Source organism: Buteo buteo, chromosome 2, assembly GCF_964188355.1.
Source record: "Buteo buteo chromosome 2, bButBut1.hap1.1, whole genome shotgun sequence".
NCBI lineage: Eukaryota > Metazoa > Chordata > Aves > Accipitriformes > Accipitridae > Buteo > Buteo buteo.
Window position 1 is genome coordinate 11,522,712 of NC_134172.1, and position 24,445 is coordinate 11,547,156.

Sequence of the window (24,445 nt, forward strand, 5' to 3'; positions counted from 1 at the left end):
AAAACTAGTGCTTTCTTCTGAGTTAACCAATAAAATTGATGTTCTCTTTTTCAATAGGACTGTAAAAGGTAAAGGAAAACTCATTGAAAAAGAGGAAGGAGACACAAAACAAGAGGTAAAACTGTTTGGTTTTGAAACTTAGAATGTTGTATTTTTCTTGGAATTAATAACAATTACAATATGTATTTCAATATAATGCCATTATAAGATAAGATTTATGTGTATTGGTCCTCAGGTATCTCCTAACCTCTCTTTCTGGATACAGCATTAGAAAATTGATTTGTTATGTATAAATTTGCTAAGCATTGAAGGTAGCTTTCTATTCAACTGTATTTCAGTATCTTCTATGCTTGAAAAAATAATTCTCAGTAAGTGGATGTGGGAAGAGTTTAGATGTGTAATACAAATCACCTACATGTACCTGAATGAATAAAATGAATAAAAGTATATTATTTCTTTCCATAAACAGCTGACATAGGCAAATAATATGTAGTGTAAGCCAACTGAAATGCAGCTAGCAATATAATTCATATATGTCTCTTAAAACAGTTGCCATAAGAAAGAAGTATTTTTATATGTTTAAATGGACAGGTGTAGAAAGAACCAAGTTTTCAGCAAGTGTGAAGTGCAAGCTGTGTAGACTTGAGTTTATTTGGGCCAGTCTTTGCAGATACAGCCTAACTTTACCATTAAAAGCTTTAAAATATTTTGTCGTATTTTTCAACCATTTGTAACCATCCCCCAAAATCCAAATTCTGTTTAGGAATGTTGTAGGATTATGGTCCTGATCTAGGAAAATGTAGTAGTACCTAATGAAGACATTCTTTTCCATATTCTCATGTTATGGGCAGCCATGTATCTTTCATATACCTTCCAGCCATGTATCTTTCAAAACCATACTAACTTCTATAAAACCTGGCTGTTTTCATGCCAGAAATACTTCTCTTTCAAGGAAGTTCTAAGACCTCTGTTATTCTTTCCTTCTAATTTCCAGTACGTTTCCATTATTGTTCCTTTAATGCTAGCATTTAGCTCCAATACTTTTTTAGGGTTTTCTTCCCCTAATGAGCTTATAGAAAGCATGTTTGTGTCTTCTCTGACTTAATTTTGCTGATGTGTGCAAACCAAATTCTTCATTCCTCTCATCATTCTAGCAGCTGTCTCTTTGTCTGTTTCAATTTGCATTAATTTTTCTCTAATATGGGTGACCAGAGTTGAACACAGTACTGAATGTGAATGTTCATCAGTGCCTTCTGTAATACTGTACATGACATAAATACTTATTTGTTCCAGAAAGAAGTAGCTTTCTGACATATTCTTAAATTTAGTCTGCACAGCTCTTACCGCTATGGCCAACAGTCATCCTGGATCAACTAATATGTTCAAACTGTTTTCTTCCTCTGTTGTTTCCAACAGCTGAGGTTCCAAGTAGCAGCTGGCATTGATGCTAATCTTTAAGGCTCAGATTCAGCTTACCTTTAGGTGTGAATTGTTTGTGGCGAGGACCTAAATTTCCCTAAATTTCCTTTGTAGTTTGTGAAGAGAAATAGGCAGTACAGTCCTTTTGTATTTGGTCTCCTTTTTCACTATCTTCTCTGTCTTCATTGGCAATAGGAGGCAACCTAGGAGGGTGAGTTCCCTACTGAAGAACTGATTCAACAGGGATAATTAAATCAAATTCTATGGGTTTGCACTTTATACTGTTGATTTTCTTCATATATATTTGGTACTCCAAATACCACAGTCATCCAGGTATTCCACCATGACTTCCTAATCCTGCTTTGTATTGACAATATATTCTCCATATATTCGTTAAAGTAGGAACCTAGCTGTGATAGGATGATTCTGATTTCCTATGAGAATGTAGGAGGTTCTTATGAGGACAGTAAGATTTTCACAACTACTGGACAGGTAGAAGTTTTTAGTGTGTAAAAACTACGTGTGTAACAGATGCAATGTTATAAACATCTATGTGTTATTAATAAAAATGACAGCTCTGTAGGCATGTTCAGAGATGATTATAGTAAGGTAATAAAGACTATGACCATCTTTATGGCTATATTGCTACATGTGTCTTTGACTAAACAGAATAAGAAATTAAAAAAAGATTCTATATGAATTAGTTACTGCTGGGTACCTGCAACCTTGCAGGCAGAACAAAGTGGGGAAATTTTGCCCAGCTTTGGCCAGTTTTGCCTGGATGGACAACCTGACTAATATAATTTATTCTTGATCCAAAGATTGATCTGAGAAATGACAAAAAGCAGCAACCAGAAAGACTGAAGTACTGTAGTCCTAGTTTTAGAAGTCTGATGACTGAAAAGTAAGATATCTATAGAAGCTGTTTACTGCTATATAATGTCCTTAATACTTTTGAAAGTACTACATTCTGTGAAGACTAGGTAACTCTAGCTCTTGAAGAGTTGTGAAGGGATCAAAAGCATGCCTAACTTGGTGATTGACAAACAGCTGGTATCCTTTAGTTGTAACTGTAGAAGCAGGTAATAGGTATGCTGTTACGCTGGAAAATTTTCATAAAACCTCACATTTATTTCTTTTTTGAAATCTGTTGAAATCCCTTACATGTGGATAATTTAGCCTGACTTTGAAGAGGCTATTGAGGGAAAAGGCTGACTAAAGATTGGATAGATCAGTGTGTGTCGTTTTAAGCTTTATGTTTGTTTGGGGTATATGTTGGGGTAATTAAATGTCATTATTTTAATCAAGTTCAGTAAACCAGAGAAAGGCAATTTCTTTGAATTTATTTCAGGGATGCCATAAATCTTATTCCATGTAAATACAGTAGAGGATTCAATGTTAACAGAATCATTTTTATATAAAAATATCTTATTTTCCTGTTGTATCCATGTCTCTGTTTTCCCGATTCCAACATCTGCACTATTTAATTAACGGATAGAGTCCCCCAGTGTAACTTAGGTATAGGGATAATTTTGTCTAATCCTTGAAAAAGTAGAACAGTCTTGTCTTGTTGTTACTCCATCATAACAGCTACTGTATACTACTGAAATTATAGGCAACACAGCAGTTTTTGCATCTTTCCCAGTAAAAATACTGGTAGGAAAACAGTTGGTCTTTCCAAGATGGGGTTGAATTCTGTTTTGTCTTCCTGTATTATTATTTTAAGTCAGTAATTATCACTTGTCAATATACTTCTATTTATATTTCTAAACTGAATTTGTTGTATGTTTGCTTGAAAATGGAGAAATATCTGAGAAGAACAACTATTCATTTTATCTTTATGCTAAGATTTGGCAGATAAAGATTTAATTTTTTTGTAAGATTATTTAACAATTTCATTTATTTTCCTCATTTAGGAAATGAAAGATACACGCACCTATAATTCAGATATGGGTTTTGATAACTTTTCAGCAAATTATGAAGATGATTTTGAAGTAAGTAGAAGCATACAATTGTCCTTTTGAAGTAATTCTCATGTATCAAAATAGTGATTTACTTAATTCACAGAAATAAAAATTACAGTACATGGTTTTTACTTACTTTTTTTTCGTGACAGTGACCTTAACTTGGCTAACAGTAGGTAACAAGTAACTAAAATGTTATGTAGAAACTCTCTGCTGTATATTTACTTAGTTTTCATCAGGGGTTGGGAACCAACTTCTGCTTTTGAGTTGAAGTCTTCACAAGATCCTCTTTCTGTCTTCTTGGATTTCAATTATTTAAATGGTTTTCTGTGAAAAAAATGCTGAATTTCTTTAAATAATGAGAGGAAATAATCAATTTCAGGAGGGAAAAAAAAGCCTCATTGATTTTCATTGCAAAAATATCGTAGAAAAAAATATCGACACACAGCAGTCCCTTCGCTAATTTGTTTAATTGAAATCTTTAAGCTCTCTTGTTTACTTTAAAGTTATTAAGATAGGAGAGTGTGTTGAATGCGCTTTCATTGCTAGTAGAACCAGCTATATCTTTGTTCAGCGAAGCTAGAATTCATCTCCACTTATATTAGGAGTGATGTCCACTGTTGAGCTGTTCACTATAGTAGCCCTTTACCATTCAGTGGAGAGAAAAGAGCACGTTTAAGACTTGTTAATATCATTTGTGTTAGGTGATTATTTTAGCATGAGACAAATCGTCTTAGTTAAAAGAATTATGAAAGTATGAGCCTTATGAATGGACTTGCAAACACATAGTGTGGTAGTCTAGTAAATTGAATGGCAGCCTGAATTAAAATTATCAAATAAACAACTTTATACATCTATGAAGCATTTACGCCACTGAACACTGACATTTTATTTCTTTAAACAATACATAATTCACCTAAACATATAATTCCTACTTTAGGATATTTAAAAAAAAAAAAAAATAATCTATTTGGGGCACTGAAGAACAACACCATGGGATTGTCTTCTCTTGATTAGAATTACTGCACAATCAAGACATGCCATTTTCTTTCTGTCAAACAGTTATTTTAAATTGCCTTTCAGTCAGAGGATTTATAGCCATCTGTATGAGAATTTTGTTTTTATTTTGACAGCATTTTGTAATTTCTTAAAAAGATCTTGAAAAATAAATCTATAATCCATGTTTATTAGTTATTGAAAGTCCTGTTACTTTTAAAGGATTATGAAGATGATTTTGATGATGATGAAGACAAAAGTGGTGAAGAAAGAGATGCAGAAGAAAACCTAACAGAGATTCCATTTTCCAGAATGTCAGAAATTGAAGAAATTCAAAGAGCAATTAGTGCAGAAAATGATAGAATTTGTACTTCACTGCCAAAGAAAATTGAAAATGAAAAAAAGGAACCAATCATGGGTATGTGACTAGATACCAGTCTTTTTTTATTAAATGTATGAATAACACATACAACTTATGAGTAAACAGGCCACTTTCTCTAGAAGTCTGCCTAGAGGCAGAAATCTGGTCCTCTGGATGAGTCACTCTAGGTTTGTTGGTAAGTACTGTAACTTTCATATTGCTAAAGAATGATTCAGAGGCATTACTAATCATTTAAAATGTGAAGTATAAAAATTTACAGACTGACATTTAATATATCTTATTTTGGGTAAGAGGAGGATATGAGAGTCTGGATTTTGAAAACTGGAGGAGTGCTAGAACAGTTTGGGGCTTCCGGTGACATTAGTTTACCTTTTTCTTTTAAGCAGAGGTGAAGCGACTACTCTGGATGGGAAAGCAAGACAAATACAGATACTACTTAAAAATATAGTTCTATATCACTTTTGAAATGCACTTTTTCTGAAATGTGACTATGGAATTGTTGTCTTGTATTCAGTTGATCTGATACCTGTGAGTGCCAGATCTACTTATTTAACTATCTACAGCTGTGGTTCCTCTTAGCACGCTCCACTCATGTGAATGGCAGTATAGAATCATTGTGCAAAAGAATCTTAAACAGCTTTTTATTCTTGTTCATATAAAGTTAGTATAGTCACAGAAGAGGAGCATGGAGTTTCTGTAAGTCTTTACAGTATCAGTCTGTTAAGTAGTCATTGCAAGTCAGAACCAGTATACTGTAATATGAATTTCTTCTTCCAGAAGATTTATGCAATTATTATTATTTTTCTGATAAACAATATGGAATCAATAAAAGAATTCCATTAATACTATAGATCTAATGAACAGGATGGAATTCTAATACAGAATTAGATTTTTCAGTTCTGAATTGTAGCACTTTATTGTAAATTGCACAACATTCTTTTTGATGAAGTTTTGATCTTGTTTAGTTAAAATGGTTGTTGATCATTTTGGTAATGACTTTTAGAAGTTTAAAAGCGTTTTACAAGTAGTATCTAAAAAGGCAGTCTTCGTCTGTGGAAGTGAAACACCACTGGTCCTGACTGGAAGTTGGATATTAAGGTCAATTAGCTACCACCTAGCCAGAAAAGGGAGTAAAATCGACATGACATCAGATACTGTAGTTGCCCCATTAACTATGGCTTTTAAAGCAACAGTTTTCCATGTTTTGCTTATTCAACTAAGGGCATCAGTTAAGGTTGTGTTGATGAGGTTCTCCACCTCAGTGGCTGCAATGATGGATTCTTATTTAGAAGTGTAGCATGCACATGGTATAGTCTCCATGAATTTGATATGATTTTTGGAATTGGTCGTAGAGTGTTTTGCTGTACACAGGGGAACAAGGGACCTGCTAATGGCAGGAGAAAGAAAGAGGCACTTTCTGCATTATAGTCTTCTAAAATAAAAATTACAATGGTCAGTCATTTTAAGTTGATTGGTAAAGGACCATAATAAGGGAAAAATGCTGGCCTATTACTGAAGTTAAGAAGCTTATTGTACTAACTGTGCTAGAGCACACTGTGTAATGTGCAAACTAGTAACTTTTAGTAGCTGCATCGTAATAAATCTGTTGCTTTTTAGTCTTACTGCTTTACATTTTAATGCACTGTACAGTGTGAATTATAACACTAACAATGTTTTATAATATCACAGAAAGGCAATACCCTTCTGTCAGAAGCTCTTTTTGTGGAATATTCATGGATTTTCAAATGGCAAACCAACGACAGAGTAGCCGAAGTATGGCTAGTAAGCAGAAGTAAGTGTATTTTAAATAATCCACACAAAATGGCAACTCACTGAGAGGTGTAATTTTTTTCATTATATTTGAAATATGTGAAGTTTATAAACTTCAGGCTTTTAGAGTCAAATATTATTTTGTTAGCTAACAGTAATTAGTTCTTAAGTAAATAATTTACAGGCTTTGCTACATGTCATTTATAACAAATTTATCTACATATCAGTTTATGGGTATAATTTTATTACAGAATGAGTTGCCAGGATTGTCATTTCGTTGTACGATTCTTCAGCCACTTAATTAGATATTGACTTGCGGTACTAAAGAGCAAGCCTTTTAGCTGGTCTTAGGGCTCTGCAGAACTGTAATTTCTTGAAATAATCAAGAATCTATGGTACACAGTGTTGCCAAAATAGCATGTTCGCTTTCAGGGATAACAGCAGTTGGTGTAAAAACATGTTATTACTGATCTAAAATTGATCTAGATTTGAGACTTATAAGACGGCTCTGTATTAAAGAAACAAATTGATGCCTGTTTCTTGTAGAACTTGCCAGGAGCTCCAAATTTATCTTGAAGCGCTGTATATATCTCCAATTTTCTGTTACAGCAATTGGACACATAAAGCAAGAATATTAAATTTTATTGATAACACTAGATTCCACTGCTTTGTGGCTGCATATCAGTGGATAATCTTCACGTAAGGGAGATTTTATTGTCTAGGCTGTCTAACTCACCTTACCTAAATTTACATGCCCAAATTTTACGTGAGTTTATTGTCTAGGCTTCCTCTCTAGACAGTGGAGACAAATTAGGAAATTCAGGAAGGCATCTTTGTGAAGATTTGCCTTCTGAAATGTTTGTCAGCCTCTACTGATTGTGTACTATGACTGATTATGACTATTTACATAACTTTGTGTACATGCTAGCAACGTATATAGCCTGTGAAGATAATTAGATTTTCACGGAAAGAGAAAGGGTTTGTGGAATTTCATGCTGTGATAATACATTGTTACCATTAAATAGACTGAAAGGATCCCATAAATGAGCTGTGACACTTTGGATTCGTGTGTATTAATACGAGGCTTATTAGTTTATTTTAAGGATTTGTCTGCATGTATCATTAAGATTCATAACTAGGAAGCAACTTTGATACGTTTGAATTAGATCTCAGCAATCTGTGCCCAGTGTTTGTGAAGAGGTGACGTATTAGGAAGTGGAAGTAGAAGTAAAAATAAAATGTGGGTAAGAAAATGCAATAGATGTCATCAAGTAGCAAAAAGGAGATGTGAAAATTGTCCTTACGCATAAAGAAAAATCCAGCCTAAAATATTGGAGGAGAGATTCCACCTAATGTTGCTCTAGTCTTTTCCCTTTTCAAAGACTATCTTACTGAGAAGAAACTGCAACTAGAATATGCATCTGTAAGACTGTTTAGATATGGATCTGCTACAGACCCATAATTGTATCTGGGTTGTATTTATATTAAGTATACAAAAAAACCCCTGAAAGTGCAAGAGAGAGAAAGGGAGACTACAAAAATTTTCTCATTGTCAAGGAATCTGTACTATAGCAAGAGCATGAAATTAATCTGTAAACAGACATCTGTATGTAATTCAAGCAGTTAACACTTAAAATACCTTAACAGTTTTGTGACATTTAATAGATAGATAGTTATGTGAATTGTGGCAAAGATTGACTGTCTTTTCATTATCCACACATCCATACACGTGGAGTGGTAGGAGTCTCTTTGTAGTTGATGATAATAAGTAATATCACACAAATGTTTTAATATCACACAAATGTTTTTTACTTGTCAGAGTAAGGTACAGTATATGAAGGTAGACTTGTTTTCCAATTAAGAATAAAAATATAGTTTTATTTGTGAGCAAAGATGAAAAAAGTAAGAATTGAGGTAGGCAGAAGGTAAAAGGATTGAGGGAAGCTGGATAAGGCAGTTAAGGGTTTTCTTTAAAATTCCAGCAAGGGCATTTAGGAAGATAGAAAGGTTTGGCATTTTATAGGACAAAGGGATTCGGGTATCTCAAATACTGTACATTGTGCTAATCTTATTCAAAACAAAAAATCCAAGTGGAAAAATACATAGTCTACCTCAATCTCAAGTACTCATTTTCATACAATTTAGATCAAGTCCAATAGTCCAGTAACTGATTGGTTTTGGAGGCCTACTTTTGGGGCAAGACATCAGTATTCATGTCCACAGGTTATGAATCAGCAATAAATTAATTTCATATATATATTTAAAATATATTTTAGGATTGCTGCTATTGTTATTTGTTTCCCTAGTGATGTAAAGAGGTACAAATTCAGGCAGTCTGTTACCAATGGAGGTGATTCAAAATACATTTGCATAAGTCTAACAAAACCAGGACATTATAGGTGATCTTTATAAAGCTTGTACACATATAGGTGATGTAAGTTAATAAAATGAGTTTAGGAGAATTAGCCACCATCCTAACTATAGGAAGAAAAAGACATTCACCTGTTACCTCACAGAACAGCTTTTGAATAATTAGGCAAGATGGTCATGCTAGGCTTTGACGTTTGGGTTTAATAATAAACCACATAAGTTTGCCATTTATACTCAGTATTGCATTTTCAAATGTGATAATTGTCTCAGCATAACATTAAATGAGAACTCATAACAATATTATATGTGTTTCTATTGACATATATTTTTGTCTGCCAATTAATTTTGGTACAGCTTTAATTCACATAGGTCAATGGATTGTTAGATCTCTGGAACTGTACAAAATCAGGTTGTTTTTCTTTTGGAATACCAAATACTTGGTCTTAACCATTTTTGTGTTTCTCTCTTGTGATTCATTCCAAAGAAAACGGAGTTCAGAACTTCTCCCACTAATTGATCTGGACTTCTCAGTTAGTTTTTCTTTATTGGATTTGCCTCCTGTAAATGAGTACGACATGTATATCAGGAATTTTGGTAAAATGAACACTAAGCAGGTGGGTAAGAAATATGTAGTCATACTTAAATCCTGAAAGTGCTGATTCTTGTTGTGGAAAATAATTTTTTTTACAAAAGAAAGTTACTAAAGCTAATAGGACAGTAAAGTAATAAAATAATAATTTTCCTCTCTAAACCTTAATTACCATAAAGCAATGATATCAAAACTTTTGGCCAGACAGGCCATTTCCTTTCTGTGTTAGAAGGGGACTCTCTCATGTTCCTTTCCTGTTTTCTAAAGGACTTTCTGTATGTCTGTGGCTCACTGTCCCAAGTATGCTGGGTTTAGTGTTTGTGCATCATGTAAGACCTTCTGTATTTTTGCAGTAGGTCTAGCACTCTTGTGTGAAATGTGGTAAAATGTGCATGCACAAAATAGTGACATTGTGTCAGTATGTTTAGATCTGAATTTACAAACAGAAGAGGTTGGGCGCATCAGATTTAAAACGACTATGTAAGTTCTATTCGGTTACGTGCTGTCATTCTTAGCTGTGCCACCCATATATTGATCACTTTAGCTCTCTACTTTAGGCATATGTTCAGTGTAACGAGGACAATCTGGAGAGAGACATTCAGACTGAGGAAGTTGAGACATTGGAGAAATGGACACAGCATCCAGGAGAAAGTGCCCTTGTATCTGGAGGTGAAGAACATTTTACTCGTATTCATTTATGGATGTATGCATGTAAACATTCTCTTTTGTACCCATTAATTGTCAGAATTTGTAATGTGGCAGGCTACATTGATAGCAAACTGCTGTAGGCACTCTGAATCCCCTTGTGGAGGGGGTGGAGTTTAAGTGGCAGAAAATAGCTTCTTCCTTCTGGATTGCTGTTTCTGTTGGCAGCAGGTATGATTCCCCAAAAGATCTTGTTGTTCACTACTGTTATTTCTGCTGAAGAGAAGTTGATTGCTGCCACTGTCCTCTTGCTTAAAAATTACATCGTTCTTATGTTTTTCTTAATTGATTCCCTTTTGAAGCTTCAAGTTTGGTTTTGGTTTTTTCTTAGGTCCCATAAACAGCCAGAATGTGTCAATGAATGGAGCTCTAACACCTAAAATTGATTCACAAAAATTAGCAAATTTCCTCCGGTCTGCTTGCCAGGTATACTTCTGGACTTATTATCCCTTACGAGTTGTATGCATAAGTATACAGTGTGATAGGTCACTTACAGTACTTGTTCTGACTAATTTAAATAAATTACTTAAATAATACTCATTATCAGTGAGATTCATCTCTCTGCAAAGGAATGGAACCACAGCTCTGCAACTTTCATGTCTGTAAAGCTGTATTTGCAAAGATATAAAATTAAGAGAGTTGATAAAGATTTATTAAATTAATCCCCGTACTTTAGAAAGCTACAAATAGCAAAGCTGAAAGATAAGACAACCCTTTTATTTCTATAAATGTAATTGTGTTTGAAAGGTGATTGCTGTTTTGCTAGAGGAAGATCAAGTTGCAGCACAACCCAGGTGGAAACTAAGATCTCGACAAACCAGTCTGTCTATTAGTGATAGCTGTTTCCAGTTAAATACTAACCAGCCATTCCTTCATGGTAAGGGAACTTTATTCTACACCTTGTAGTATACAGTGTGAACTCTTCTTCCTTATGCAAAATACCATGCTCTTTGTCATGACTGAAGTACAAACAGCACATGTCAGGATATATGGATGATGTAAAGCCCAATTTTCTTTTAATTACGCTGATCTTGCTGTAACTCTGTGCAGATTGGTTTCACATAGGGAACATCAGAGGACCCTAGCTGCTGTTAAACCAGAAATATAGCCAGCGAGTAGCATGATAAAGGGGTGATCTGGATGTAATTTCTTGCCCCTGTTGTTGAAGGAGCATCCCGGGTGTAATTTCATTTAGGCTCTTTATGCTGACAGTAGGGCCCAAGTTGCAAATAAAGCAAGGTTATTGAACAGGGAGAATATAGCCTGGTATATTTGAACTGCAGTTATATCTTCCCCATATAAACAGTAGATGTTCAGATGAAAAGAAAAATGAAAAATAAAGCATCTGTAATTGTGTTTGGAAGACCTATTATAACAGAAAACCATACATATTCTAATATGAACACATGAGATGAATGAGAAAAAGCCTGGCCTGTGCTGTTTCCTGTTTGAGACTTAGCTTAATTTTCAGTATACATACTGATGTCAGATCAGATTGACTTGCTTATGCCCAGTATAATTATTCTATTAACTTCCTGGTTCTATTCCTTTTTGCTTGTACTTCTAATTTTTTACATTCCTTCTCTAGTCCCGCCTTTTTTCTTGTATAGTGTCAAAAGCAACCCACTGTTAATAGAAATGTTCTTCATAATTACGCCTTAGCTTCTTTGGTTGTTGCTATAGCAGCTAAATATGCTTTTTCATCTGCAGGGAGTTTACTTTTTTATTTATTGCTTTTTTTTCTTGATTTTTTTTTAATGGTTTAGACCGAAAAATATCCTGCCTATATGTCTCTCAAGTTCAGAGGCAGACACTACTTTCTGTTCATGGATTACCTGAAAAGGCAGGTGTTGGTTTACTGAACAGAAAGAGCATCATATGCGTTTGGAACATCTGGCAGCCCTCCAGTCCTCAGAAAGTTTTAATATGTGACTCAGAGGTATGTTTTCATAACATTATATATTTGCCCATTGAATAGAAGGCTTTATTACGTGTATTTTGTTTTCTTGTCTTGCTGCAAGATATGTTATTGTTCAAGAAACACATTTGAGCCTAGTGAGCAAAACACTCTTCTCACTCCATTTTGTGCTCCAGTACTAGAATGTAGTGATGGTCATGGTGGTTTGGTTTGTTGTTTTTTTGGTTTTGGGTTTTTTTTTTTTAATTTTTACTCCATTTCATGGTTGAAGAGTGAACAATGTGCAACACCTGGTTCAGATGTTGTCAGGACTTCTCCCTACCCATCACTATCATACAGTTTAATCACCTCCTTCAGCTTTGTGGCAGTTGGTGCAGATTACACAATTGTCTTGAAAAGGGAAAGCCTACTGAAAGTCTTGTATCCTACTTCCCTTTTCAATAAATTGTCCTTCTGCTGAAAACACTTGTAATCTGTCTTTTCTGGATTTACATGCTTAGGAAGAACAAAAATACTCAGGCTTATTACATCATTGGCCTTTATCATAATATCAACATGCATATTTTTACTGCTTAACAGGTGATATGTTGCTGCTTTAGTCCCAGTAAAACAACATTAGTTTTTGCTGGAACAATAGATGGTTCATTGCTGGTGTGGGATCTTCGAGAAGACTCAAGAATGCACCCTCATATGGTGATCAGTGAAACTGACTGGACATTTAGAGTTCCAACATTTTCTACTGGTTAGTATCTATGCATTCTAGTTAGTCATTTGTGGGCAGTGAAACAATTCTACTACTAGTTTTTCTAAGAACACATTTTGTCAATAGCCTAGTTTAGCCAGTTCAGAGATTATATTTAGTCTAGTAAAAACTGCCAATCAGTAATAGCTGTAAAGAAATGTAAGCCAGCTCAATATGCATCAGGCTGTGAGAATAGAGGTGGACCAGATGTAGAACCTAAGGGGCATTGTAACATTAAAATGGACTACTGAACTACTACTCCATCTGAAATCATTAGCTTAGTCAATTTTCATCATTGTCTCAATATAACCTACATTTCTTTTTTTATCTACATCTAAACACACATATTAAGATGTATTTAAAAAAAACCATGAAAGTCGTTTAAGACTGTAAAACACAGTTTTTCAAATGTCATTTAAAGGTCGGAATCTGTACAAATTGTCACCTAAGTCTTGATGTTTCTATAAGGTTGCATGCAAGATACATACCCAAGTGTATACATGCATAAGCTCTGTTAGAATCAGTGCAGTGCTACTCTGGGGCATCTAGAGAGCTATTCATCTCATCCTAATGTAGATATCTGTATATGGTTAGCTGCTTTGATTGTATTGATTAGATTTAGTTCACTTACAGATACTATACAGCTGTCCTATATGTAGATACCATTTTAAGTGTCTTAATCTTTGGTCTGAATCTCACCCTTACACATTTCTAAAATTCCACTTATGTAACTTTATCACTTCTGAATTCTATCTAGATACACTAAAAGTTGAGTCAGGATTGTGGTTTTTTATTGCCAAATTATCAATTATTGTAGCAATGTAAGATCTAGGAATTTCATATTTTCATTACATATACAACTGTCTTTTTTTGATACTATTGGTTCAGCATATATGGGGATCACATCATTGGAAACAAGTGTGTTAAGGCTAAATGTCAGAGGTGATCTATATAATGGAGTAAGTTGAATTCTAACTTCCATAGTCAGCAGTCAAATTACTTTTAGTCTTTTGTTGAAGGGATTCTGAAGCTGTGACTAAACTTTGGGGCCCAAAAGCTCTCTGGTTTGATATCCCTAGAAATGTATCAATTGCATGTTGGAGCAAAACCTGGACATGCATTTTTCTGTCATCCAGCTTGTCACATGAGCAAAATCTCTAGCACTGGGGCCAGTGGAGAGCTATAGCTTGCTCTTTCCAGGTTCTTAATGGCAGAGAAGCACAGCTACAGCCTAAATTAGTCTTGCATACGTATTGGGAAGCTAGAAGAAAGTTTACTTTTCAACAGTGGTAGTGGATGACCGCCTTTCATCCTTCAACATTTTCTTGTCATTGCATTTCTCTTTTTTCCTACACTTCTGATCCCTTAGTATATGATCAAAATAACATAGGCTTTTGTAAATTTTCTTATAATCCATGGATGACAAATTCAAAAGTTACAGGAGTTTATTTAGGGCATATAACGGACATACTGGAAGACACAATCCAAAGTACTTCACTCTGCATTTGAATTAGTGTATGGGATCCTTACAGTTTTGTGATTCTGATGGAAATAAATGGATCTTTATGCCTATTACCAATGTTTGTCGTTGCAAATTTAAATAGAGGAGAGCAAGTCATTAATCTTACCGAAGTTTTCAATGTATATAGTTGTATGTTGAGAGATTGGGAATGAGGTTTACCTACCAGCAGTTTGACCTGTGATTTGTCTCAATCTTAATTATGAATTGGTGCCATTTTTCTTGGCATTCTATTGTACCCTAGAGTAAAAAATAACACATAGCAATATTTTTTAATAATTTTATTATTGCAAAGTCCATCTGTATGTGTTTTTCCTATTTTTTGTGTGCAGGCAGGTGCTACCATTTAACTTACACTGAGTTATTATTATTTTTCTAAAAAAACCACCACACATGCACAAAGTCTTCTTGTTCACAAATGCAGCTAATTGCAGTAGCCATGTTACAGTAAATATTAGTTGGTTGTTGATAGACCTGTAATTTTGTTTAGTAGATCAAAGATGCTTGGTCTTGTGTTGCACAATGTGCTGGTAGTCAAATGTATGTATACAGTTTCATGTAGTTGCTTATATAAGGATTTTTTAATGCTGTATACTTAGGAAGCTTTATGCCTTTAGTCTTAAATGAGATTAAGTTCAGTGCACAGAGCAAGTCCAGAAATCAAGAGTATCTGACAAAGAATGCATATGGAAATTGCTCTAAATATACATTTATTTTAACATGTTATTAAAGGTTATATACATGTTTTCTGTGGTGAATTGTTTGTTTCAGTCAGCATAGTTACTTTCTATTAAATAATATTCTGTAGGAGTAATTTTTCTTCAATTTTGTCTTTTCTATAGTAAGCAGTGATTTATTTCTACCTCTATTATTTATGGAGCTTGAAATTAACATAATTCTTTTCGTGATAACCCTGAAACGGCAGATTTTAATGAAATGTCTGGTATAGTGGCATAAATGGTGCAGCAGACATTGGGAAAATGAGAAGAAAATACAAATGGTGAAACATTGATTTATCTAGTAGTATTTTGTTAATTTAGGAAACAGTTTGCAGTATTGTATTTGAAACTTTTACAAAGTAATTCTTTATGAAGTTATTATTTGCCATTCTTTCTTTTTAATCATCATTCTTCCATAAACTGAAAAGTGATTAGGGTTTTTTTGTTGTTTGTGTTGAAAATAATATAGTGTTTACTTTTCATTATCCTTAATTATAGACGGTATTCTAAACTCAGTAAACCACACATCTCCTATACTAGGAGTGGAACCTGTCTCAACCTCTCTCTACACTGATCAGAATTATGGGTTCTCAAGCCTCTCTTATCAGGAGGGTATGTAAGCTGCTCTTCAAGGCATCAATATGTCTGAGTCTTTCTTTAGGTATCTAGTGAAACAAATATGTCATAGCCAAAATCCAGTTTATTATTCTGTTCTGCCTTTAAAGTTGTCTGCAGTATCAGTTGCATACAACATTCATGTTTATTTTCTGCTCTCATTTTTATGTAATGTTCATTCAGTGCAGTTTCACATCAGATGTGTGTGCATGCTTGTTATGATGTCTATTTTCAAGGCAATATTTTGTTCTTCCATGATAAAACAAGTTATCACTCAAAAACTGCCTTTAGAGAAGTCTTAGTGTTCCTACAATGTCCAAAAAACCTTTATCAAAGAAGTGGAGCTACTTGCTTATATCTGAAAGCATTTAAAATATGTGACTGTACTTGGTGGTTCTTCCTCTGCCTGTTGCCTAATTTTTTTATGACCAACCTTTGCAAAGAAACTTTAATCCTCATGCCCCAAATTCTCAGACAGTGTCCTAAAGGAGACATTATTACTGTCATTGCAGATTTTCACTTTGAAATCCATAGTAGTCCAAAGAAATGTGCTGCATATTGCAGGTTTTACAAGATCTCATCTATTGTACTTTGTGTTCTGTTCCAAAGTCCATGCAGAATCCAGACATTTTAAAAGATGCAGACAGAGAACAGCTGCCTATCTGGTAGAACAAACTGAACATACTAGTTTCATGCTTTTTTCTTCTTTGGTAGAATTAGGGCACTTTCCTTTTTTGTGCAGCTGAGAGGATCATAAAAGTTTCAGAGAATGTATTAACCTGGAAATGTTTCAAATCCTTTGATATTGTTCAGGATGAAGGTCAGCGTATGAATATAAATTGTAACTATTCCTTCCATAGAAATGTCAGGCCCTCCATTTCAGATAGCTTCAATGGATGAAAATGGAATCCTCAATATGTGGGTGAGTAATATATGTATGAAAACAGAGAGTATCATGCGTTAGAATAATAAAATGCTTCTTCAAATATAGCAACCCTAATCCAGGATTTCTGTTGAGAATTTCCTCCTTGAAAAATACAGCAACACTAGCCATTCTGTTGGAATTCTCCTCGATATGTTTGACCTGACTTCCTAATGCCATGATGCAAAACTATTAACAGGTACATGAATTCATGAAAACAGGCAACCAGTAGTTCTGCTTCATAGGAATACGTTCACATATTTCTATTAATTGAATAATAGATGTCAGTCCTCTTTCACCCACCTACTTGATTTTATTTGAATCACAGTGGTGTCAGAGACTGTACTGAGAAATGTGAGAAATGACATTCATAATTTATATAGAACAAATGTTCATGAGGCAAAATGTGAAAATCTGTGGATAAGATTACCCTGCCTAAAATATGACAGGCAGGTGAGCACCAGGTCTGTTGCTCTTAATTACTGTTCTGACAACTGTTCTTCCTATTGGATGTTTTCAGTCTTTTTCTGATGCAGCTTTGGCCCTGCTGCTGAACCTGTTGTTTGCATCTGAATTGATCTTGCTTGAGGAACTGAATGGCTCAGTGAATAATAAGGGAATAAAAGTATTTCCCTTCTGTATCACTAGTTAAGTCCCTTAAAGCTCTAAGTAACTATAGTAGCAATAGATTCAGGCCAAATGATCTACCCTTTCTATTTCATGAACAGTGAAAAGCACAGGAAATGTGTTACAATTTCTTATTGGGGGGGGTTAGAGTGGGGTTTTTTTGTGACCAACCAAACCAACAAGATGCCAACTAGCGATGAAGTGTAGAATGTAACTTCCCATGTTCTGCTTTCCAGCAGGGAACATCCAGCAGGCATGTGAAGCTATTTTTTTAGCATTGTAGGCATTGACAGCAGATAGGGAATCTACCTGTAATCATTGGAATGTTAGACCTACTTATCTAAACATTCCTTTAGAGTTATGTCATACATTATTACAACTAGTCTGGTAAATATTTATTGCTTATTAATGTTAAATATTGACTTTTCAGGTAGTTGTTGAATTACAAAAAGTGGATTTAGCTGGTTCACAAACTGATTTAGGTGAGTACTGTACATTAGAGGTAGAATAAAGTGCTTGAGTTTTGAGATTATGAAGTTAGAAGAGAGAGGAAGACTCAGTGATGACAAAAAAATGTTTAGAAGAAAGCAAAATCACTGAGGAAAAGATTCATTCTGAATAGGAAAAATATCTGATATTTGGGGGTATTGGTTAGGTATCATGAGAGTTATTTTCACTGCTATCTGAAACTCATCTGCTAATTCTGTATTGGTAATTGCCACCAGACAACCACATTTCTTATAATGTCAAAGCAGATTTCTGTGTTCTCAACAGCTTTTTTTCCCAAAGAACATGAGATTTTATGTCCTTCTTGGACCTCCTGTTCTTTGTTTAGTTTTAACCAGAACTGTTACAATGCTTTTGTTGTTGCCCATATCTCCATTTTGCTAATTTTCCTGCAATTTCTTTTTTGGGTACGATACTTAATTTAGTGTGAGAAAAAAGTTTCCATGAAAAAAGTAAAGAACAAAGTCCATTCAGCCCTTTTTGAGTTATGTGAATGAAGAAAATTACATTTTTTGTTCTTTGAATAAATTTAGACTTACACACTTAACCTAACTGGAAAAGGCTGTGATTAAAATCCTGATACATTTTAAAATACATATATAAACAATGAAGTAAAGCTACCAAACTAGAATTTTTGATCAGTTTTCTAATTTATAAGCTCGTGTACAATGTCTGGCTATATTAAGCTGCTAAAGCTGGGTATTATGTCTCTGGAGAGGTATGTTCTTAAGCTACGGTTGTGTGTTGACACAGTTTTAGTGCCACCAGCATTCATTTTTTTCCTCTTCAAAAAGTTCTTTTGTTTGAAGGATTTGAATTATTTATGTTATTCTCTAATAATAAGTAACGTAGACCAACATTATTAGAGTCTCTCATTACTATAATTCATTGTCAAAAATCTAAGTGTCATAAGTGTGCATTTTCACAATTGATAGAATTGGGTTTTATAGAGTGATATTACAGGATGTTATATGCATACTGTAAAACTAAAACAAACATATAATCATGTTTCCGTCTGTCCTCTTTCTTTGATTTCTGTCAAAGATTACAACTCTTCAGATTTGAATTCTGAAGTAAATAGTCCTAAATGATGTAAGATTCTTACACATCAAAAGCTATACCTACAATAAACAATTTAATTATGAAATATCCTTTTACTTATTAGCTTAGGTTTTAATTTGATGATAGCACTTATTTAATGCAAAGTGCTTAAATCAGTTTAAATAATTATTTTATATAATTTTAGGTTTAATTCCTGGAGGGAAAGTGAAGTTAGTACATAGCTCTACTATGGAATTGAATAACAGGTAAGAAAACAGGGGCATTTAGATTTTGTATGTGTATCTCACAAAGCTAGTTTTTCCTATATTTTATTAATTTGCTGTTATATAAGATATATTTAATATATATATTATACTATATAGATATAAATATATGTTTTATCATTTGTAGTTTGGGGTTTTCTTTAATATACACTTCTTCCTAGAGCTAGTCATAGACATTTTAGATCAAGAGTTTCTGTATGTACTTGCATAGCTTTAGGAGACAACTTCCTGTATTTATGTCATCTTTTACCATTATGTTTCTCCTAGCCTTTTTCCAAAGGATGTGCGCCAGAGAATGCCCCAGACACTGAGTATTAAATTTCTGTCTTCTAATCCTAATCATTTCGTTGTTGGAACAAACATTGTGAGTAATATGCTGACATTCATCTCATTGTTATTTTTTGTTTTGCAAGCTGCCTCATTTACTTGGAATTTTACCAGTAGACTGTATGTAAAATTTTTAATTTGAGACTATTATTAAAATTTGTTAGGTATTAAGGATCTTTTAAGGTAGCAGTTCTGTGAATTATTTAACTTTGTCTTGTAATACTGAGAGTGCAAATTTTGTTTTGTTTTGTTTAATTAATTTTCTTTATATTGTTCATAGGGGCTGGTAGGCCATGGTACAAGACATGGTTTAAAAGTTTTTCCAAGGCTATTCAGACCCCAGGAGAGTGGGCTGAGATCAATAAGCATCAATGCAATTGATTTCTTCCCTTTTGGAAAGCCACTATTTTTGGTATGAAAACATTTTAACATAATACAAGTTTCATTTTTTAATTGTTAGCTGAGGGAGGATTTCTTATTTGACGTATTTAACTAGACGTGATATTTGATTTACCTCACTAGTTCCAATCTGCCATGAAGGGTGACAACAAATCTTGTGTCCTGGTGTTCGAACTTTGCTTATGTAAAAGGTGGACCATCTGGTTCACAGACAGAAATGGCAATCTTGCTTCAGCCTTATAACTTATTCTTTGTTTCTACTGAAATTCAGCACTGCAAGCAGATCTTCTGCTGTTAATGAAGCCTTAGCTGTTTCTCACTTTTATCACACATCTCTAAGTGACATAATCATTTTGGAGACAAAATAATCTGTATTGCTGTGAAATTAAGGTCTGTGAAGCAGCTGTGGGCATTCCCTGCTTTCCTTTCCACTCCACATCAGGTGTACCCTTGGGGTGTGCCTGGCAGTGTACCTTGTGGTCAGGTGTGTTCAAATCTGCCCTCAGCAGTTCATATTGTCACACCCACTGGTTTTATTTGTCTCCCTTGCGAAAGTTTATTCAACGCAAATTGAATCTAACTTTGGTAGGATTTTCCATCTGCTTATCTTTGCATATATTTGTACTTGATCCTCTGTTAAAAATGCTTACTTTCTAAATTTGCCATGATTTACATGACTTCATTGGGATTGCCCAAGGTGTAAAATGAATTTGTTTGGCTACAGTGTACGTATTTTGTGTCACCTCTGCGCAGTCAGAACTTTCTTTTACCAGTGTGGATGTTCTTACCTTTTTCCCAAATGCATTTGTTTAGAGTGATACTGACTTCTACAAGTTTATATCTGCAGAGTCCTTTTAAATGTAAGCACAATTTGCAGAGTCGCTGTAAAAAGTCATCATAATTTGAAAATTCTAGGAAGTCTTCCTGATGTAGAGGTGGCCCAGCAAAGCAAGAATAAGTTATTTTCTGTTTTCATGGAATAGTTTCTTTTGTACCTGGATTAGAGCAAACTTGTAAATGTTATACTATGCAAGACAAATGTTATAAGAAAATACCTGGAAGCAGTGATATCTGCCTGTCTCTGGATTTAGTTGTTCATTATGAATCAGTTTAATATCATTATATTGTTAAGCACAGCCTGTCCTACTGAAAGTTATTCTTGGTTTTACAGGTTACAGTGTCATTAAGTAGCCATCTGACCTTGCCCCAATTCAGACTACTGTCAAGTTGTGCTGGATCATAGTATTAGTGAAGTTGATAGTTTGAGAACTTTTGTTAAAACAGGAAATTAGGACTTCAACCCAGGATTAGTGGAATAGATTACTCTAGTATGCTCAGTACAGAATTACTGCTTTTGAACTCAAAATTACATTAGAAGTTGAAATCCAGATAGTCCATAGAGTGACATATGAGAGAGATATGCCACTTGAGTTAGATAACTGATTTTATTTATATGCTTTATAGTCTCGAGAATTGAATTGCAGTTTTTATCTTGCTTAGTTTGTTTTGTTCCCAGGAATTATTTTCTTTTTGACTATGATACAGGCTGGCTGTTCAGATGGAAGTATTAGATTACACCAAATGACATCAGAGTATCCCCTCATGCAGTGGAATGACAGCACAAATGGCCAGCCAATTATTGCCCTGCAGTGGGCTTTAACAAGACCCTCTGTGTTTTTTGTCCTGGATGCATCATCTAATATTTACATTTGGGACCTTCTGGAAAATGATCTGTTTCCTGTGGCAAAGCAGACTATTCCATCAGAGAAGTAAGTACATTACATTAATCTCTTTTTAGCAAAATGTTAATATTATTATCATCTACATTTTGATTAGAGTTTGGATGGGTTTTTTGCTTGACATAAGATGTTCATTAGAATTTGCTTTTCTGACTGTATTTGTTAAGCTGTTGGAGGTGTTGAAAGAGACTATAGCGAGCTATATTTTAGTTTATCCTTATTTACTTATTATTTTATATAGTCTGATAAAGGAGAAATAATGTTAGTATAAATCAAAATCAGGTGTAGTGTTATCAGTTGGAACAGATGTCTGTACATGGAGCAGTTGCTGTTCATAGGAAGAGAAAAATTTTGTTCCCACTAAAATCACTGGACTGTTTAAGTTCAAAGATAGTTTTGCTGGATCAGGATCAACCCTTAAAATAGGCAAGATGTTGGACAACATTTTAAAATCCCTATATATAGTATGGTTACCAATACAAAGAAATACATTGTGTTCATTGTCACAAAGTAAACAAGGATAGTTTTGGCTGGCACGTATTCACCAAGACTAACATCAGAGTAGTCTCACCATACTGTTCTCTAGTCAGTGTAGAGACCTGGGTATCCTGTGGATTGATGCAGAAAAGCAGTTTAATTTAGCCTTTCTGAATTATAATCTTGAGAATTCTCTTTCCTCTCCGATGGGAGCCCTACTTGGGAGACTCTGTCTTCCCTAGGCTTAAGTTAGTCTTGGAATATCCCTCTAACTAAAAGTTTTCCTTGTAGCCTTGTAAACTATAGCAAAGTACTGCTAGTTTTGGGAGAAAATAATATAAATTTTAAAGTTGTTACACTGTACTGGAAAAATGCCATAAAACATAGTTCATTTTTACAAGCTTGAAATATTTTTAAGTCATGATTAGAAATTGATGATGGAATCCGTGAACAGGGGAAGAATTGCCTGTTATATTTATATTAAATGATTGCAACTGGTGAAAAGCTAAACAACGTGCTGGGACTTGACATAGTGAGGAATATTACACTGGTGAGCAGCAAAAAGGAATCATTTAGTTAACTCTAAGTAACCTGCTAAAAACATGTTTGAAAACACCTATTTCTATTAATTTTGCCTCAATTAAAAAACACTCCCCTATTCTTTTTATTTCAGTGTTGTAACTATGGCTCTACTGGGAGAACCAGAAAAAACAAATGGATTGTTAGGCATTGCACTGGCCAAAGAATCTGGACAGATAGACATTCAATATGTAAAGAAGAAGTGGGCATTACGTCAGCCTGAGGAATCTGAAAAACTACATTTAATTTTATTGCAGTCTTTTTAGAAACAGTACACCTATCTGGGTGTACAAATTATTGCAAAATATTTAGATTATTTTTTACTGCAATTAAAAGATTTGTAATGTGGTTTTGTATTTCTATATAATTTGTATATATTTTAAAGAATATCAATTCAATATTTCAGCTGAAATGATATATTTTATCATAAAAATGACAGAACGAAATTTAGCATTATTGTACTTAAAAAGATGAAGGGTATTTCATTATTGAAAGTACTCTAGATGTATATATTTTTTAAAAAATACTGAAAATATATTCCTATAAATTACACTGCTGTTTCTCATTATTCCGCTCTAAAGTAAATGAAAGCAGTCCTTTGTCTGGTGAGCATAAAGTTGTCCCTCTGTATAAGCAACCCGGATTTATGGAGATTTCTACCTCTGGGCCTTTTACACACTAACACTTGGTAAAATTTTCGTATATCTACCTAAAAAAATGATGCAAACATATCAGAATACAAATTTACATCACATGATATCTTACTTCTGATTTTGACCCTGAAACTTTGCAAAAGGAATACCTGAATAACTACAGTTGTCCTGATTGTACACTACCTGTTTGGATCAAACTATGTAAACAGTATGCTTGTGAGGTTAACCAAAATTCTAAATCCTTTTGGATTTCCGATGTAAACCAGAAAATAATGAGCTGTTTAATCCTGCAAATAATTTCCGAAGCTCTTGTAGTGAGGAAGCGGATAGCAGTCTATAATACGATACTAATTTTTGTACACTATTGGTAAAGTTTGTACCAAGACCAAGCACTGAGAATGTCTTTAACTTTTGTAGCCTAACAACTTCTGATTTAAATATCATGAGGAAAACCATGATTAAATGAGCACAGATTCGTGGAAAAGAGGACAATTGGAAGACAATGTGTTCAGAATTTAGTGAACATATATTTAAGATATGTGCCGTCTCCTTCCACAATGGACTGAAGTAATCTGTAAATTTTAATTAATTCATTGCAAACGTTTTTCTATGTAAATTGCTATGTAAAATGAACAAACTCAAAGTGGCCACATGATGGTGCCAAGTCACAGCAGTAAAAAATGAGTGCCTTATATAAACAATATACACCACATCAGGAGTGACTCTGTTGTAGTCCATTGCACGTTCATTTTTCCTCAAAAGCAGCAGCTGCAATCCAGAGAGCCCGATGAACTGTCGGAGAGAGGCATGTTTCAGGGACCATTTTCACTATCCTGGTTCCCTGGTCAGCCATAGATTTTTTTTTTTTTAATGTGCATATGACTCTCTTCATCTACATTGTTGGGTTTATGTGGTAATAATATACACTACAAGTTAAATTAGCATAGCTTTAGTAATCCAGATAAAGAAGAAATGGCAGGTATTTTTTGCAGTAAGGTAGCAGAGCATCACTACTGAGACCCATAGTAAAAAACCAAACCCAAATCTCTCACTCTTTCCTTCTCAGAGAGACACACACTCTACCACTCCCTCCACCCAATTTAAGATCAAAATTAAGCTTTAAAGTTATAGCAGTCTTCTGAAAGAAATCTCTTTCTTATTATCGTTTCATCACTTTCAGGA

The 24,445-nt window shown here is 34.2% G+C and overlaps 1 protein-coding gene across 1 annotated transcript in view; it reads left to right on the forward strand.

The window, feature by feature from the left end:
• DYNC2I1 (dynein 2 intermediate chain 1) overlaps positions 1–23,155 on the forward strand; it is a 34,064-nt gene extending 10,909 nt beyond the window's left edge. The window contains exons 7-24 of the mRNA XM_075045532.1: positions 58–115; positions 3,336–3,413; positions 4,602–4,797; positions 6,451–6,553; positions 9,386–9,515; positions 10,048–10,159; positions 10,527–10,621; positions 10,943–11,072; positions 11,962–12,134; positions 12,693–12,855; positions 15,592–15,705; positions 16,569–16,630; positions 17,688–17,739; positions 19,011–19,071; positions 19,357–19,453; positions 19,697–19,828; positions 21,361–21,584; positions 22,705–23,155. Of these exons, the coding sequence (XP_074901633.1) occupies positions 58–115; positions 3,336–3,413; positions 4,602–4,797; positions 6,451–6,553; positions 9,386–9,515; positions 10,048–10,159; positions 10,527–10,621; positions 10,943–11,072; positions 11,962–12,134; positions 12,693–12,855; positions 15,592–15,705; positions 16,569–16,630; positions 17,688–17,739; positions 19,011–19,071; positions 19,357–19,453; positions 19,697–19,828; positions 21,361–21,584; positions 22,705–22,876 (2,152 nt within the window). The 3' untranslated portion in view covers positions 22,877–23,155. The remainder of the gene's footprint in view (positions 1–57; positions 116–3,335; positions 3,414–4,601; positions 4,798–6,450; positions 6,554–9,385; positions 9,516–10,047; positions 10,160–10,526; positions 10,622–10,942; positions 11,073–11,961; positions 12,135–12,692; positions 12,856–15,591; positions 15,706–16,568; positions 16,631–17,687; positions 17,740–19,010; positions 19,072–19,356; positions 19,454–19,696; positions 19,829–21,360; positions 21,585–22,704) is intronic.
• Positions 23,156–24,445: the final 1,290 nt, after the last annotated feature.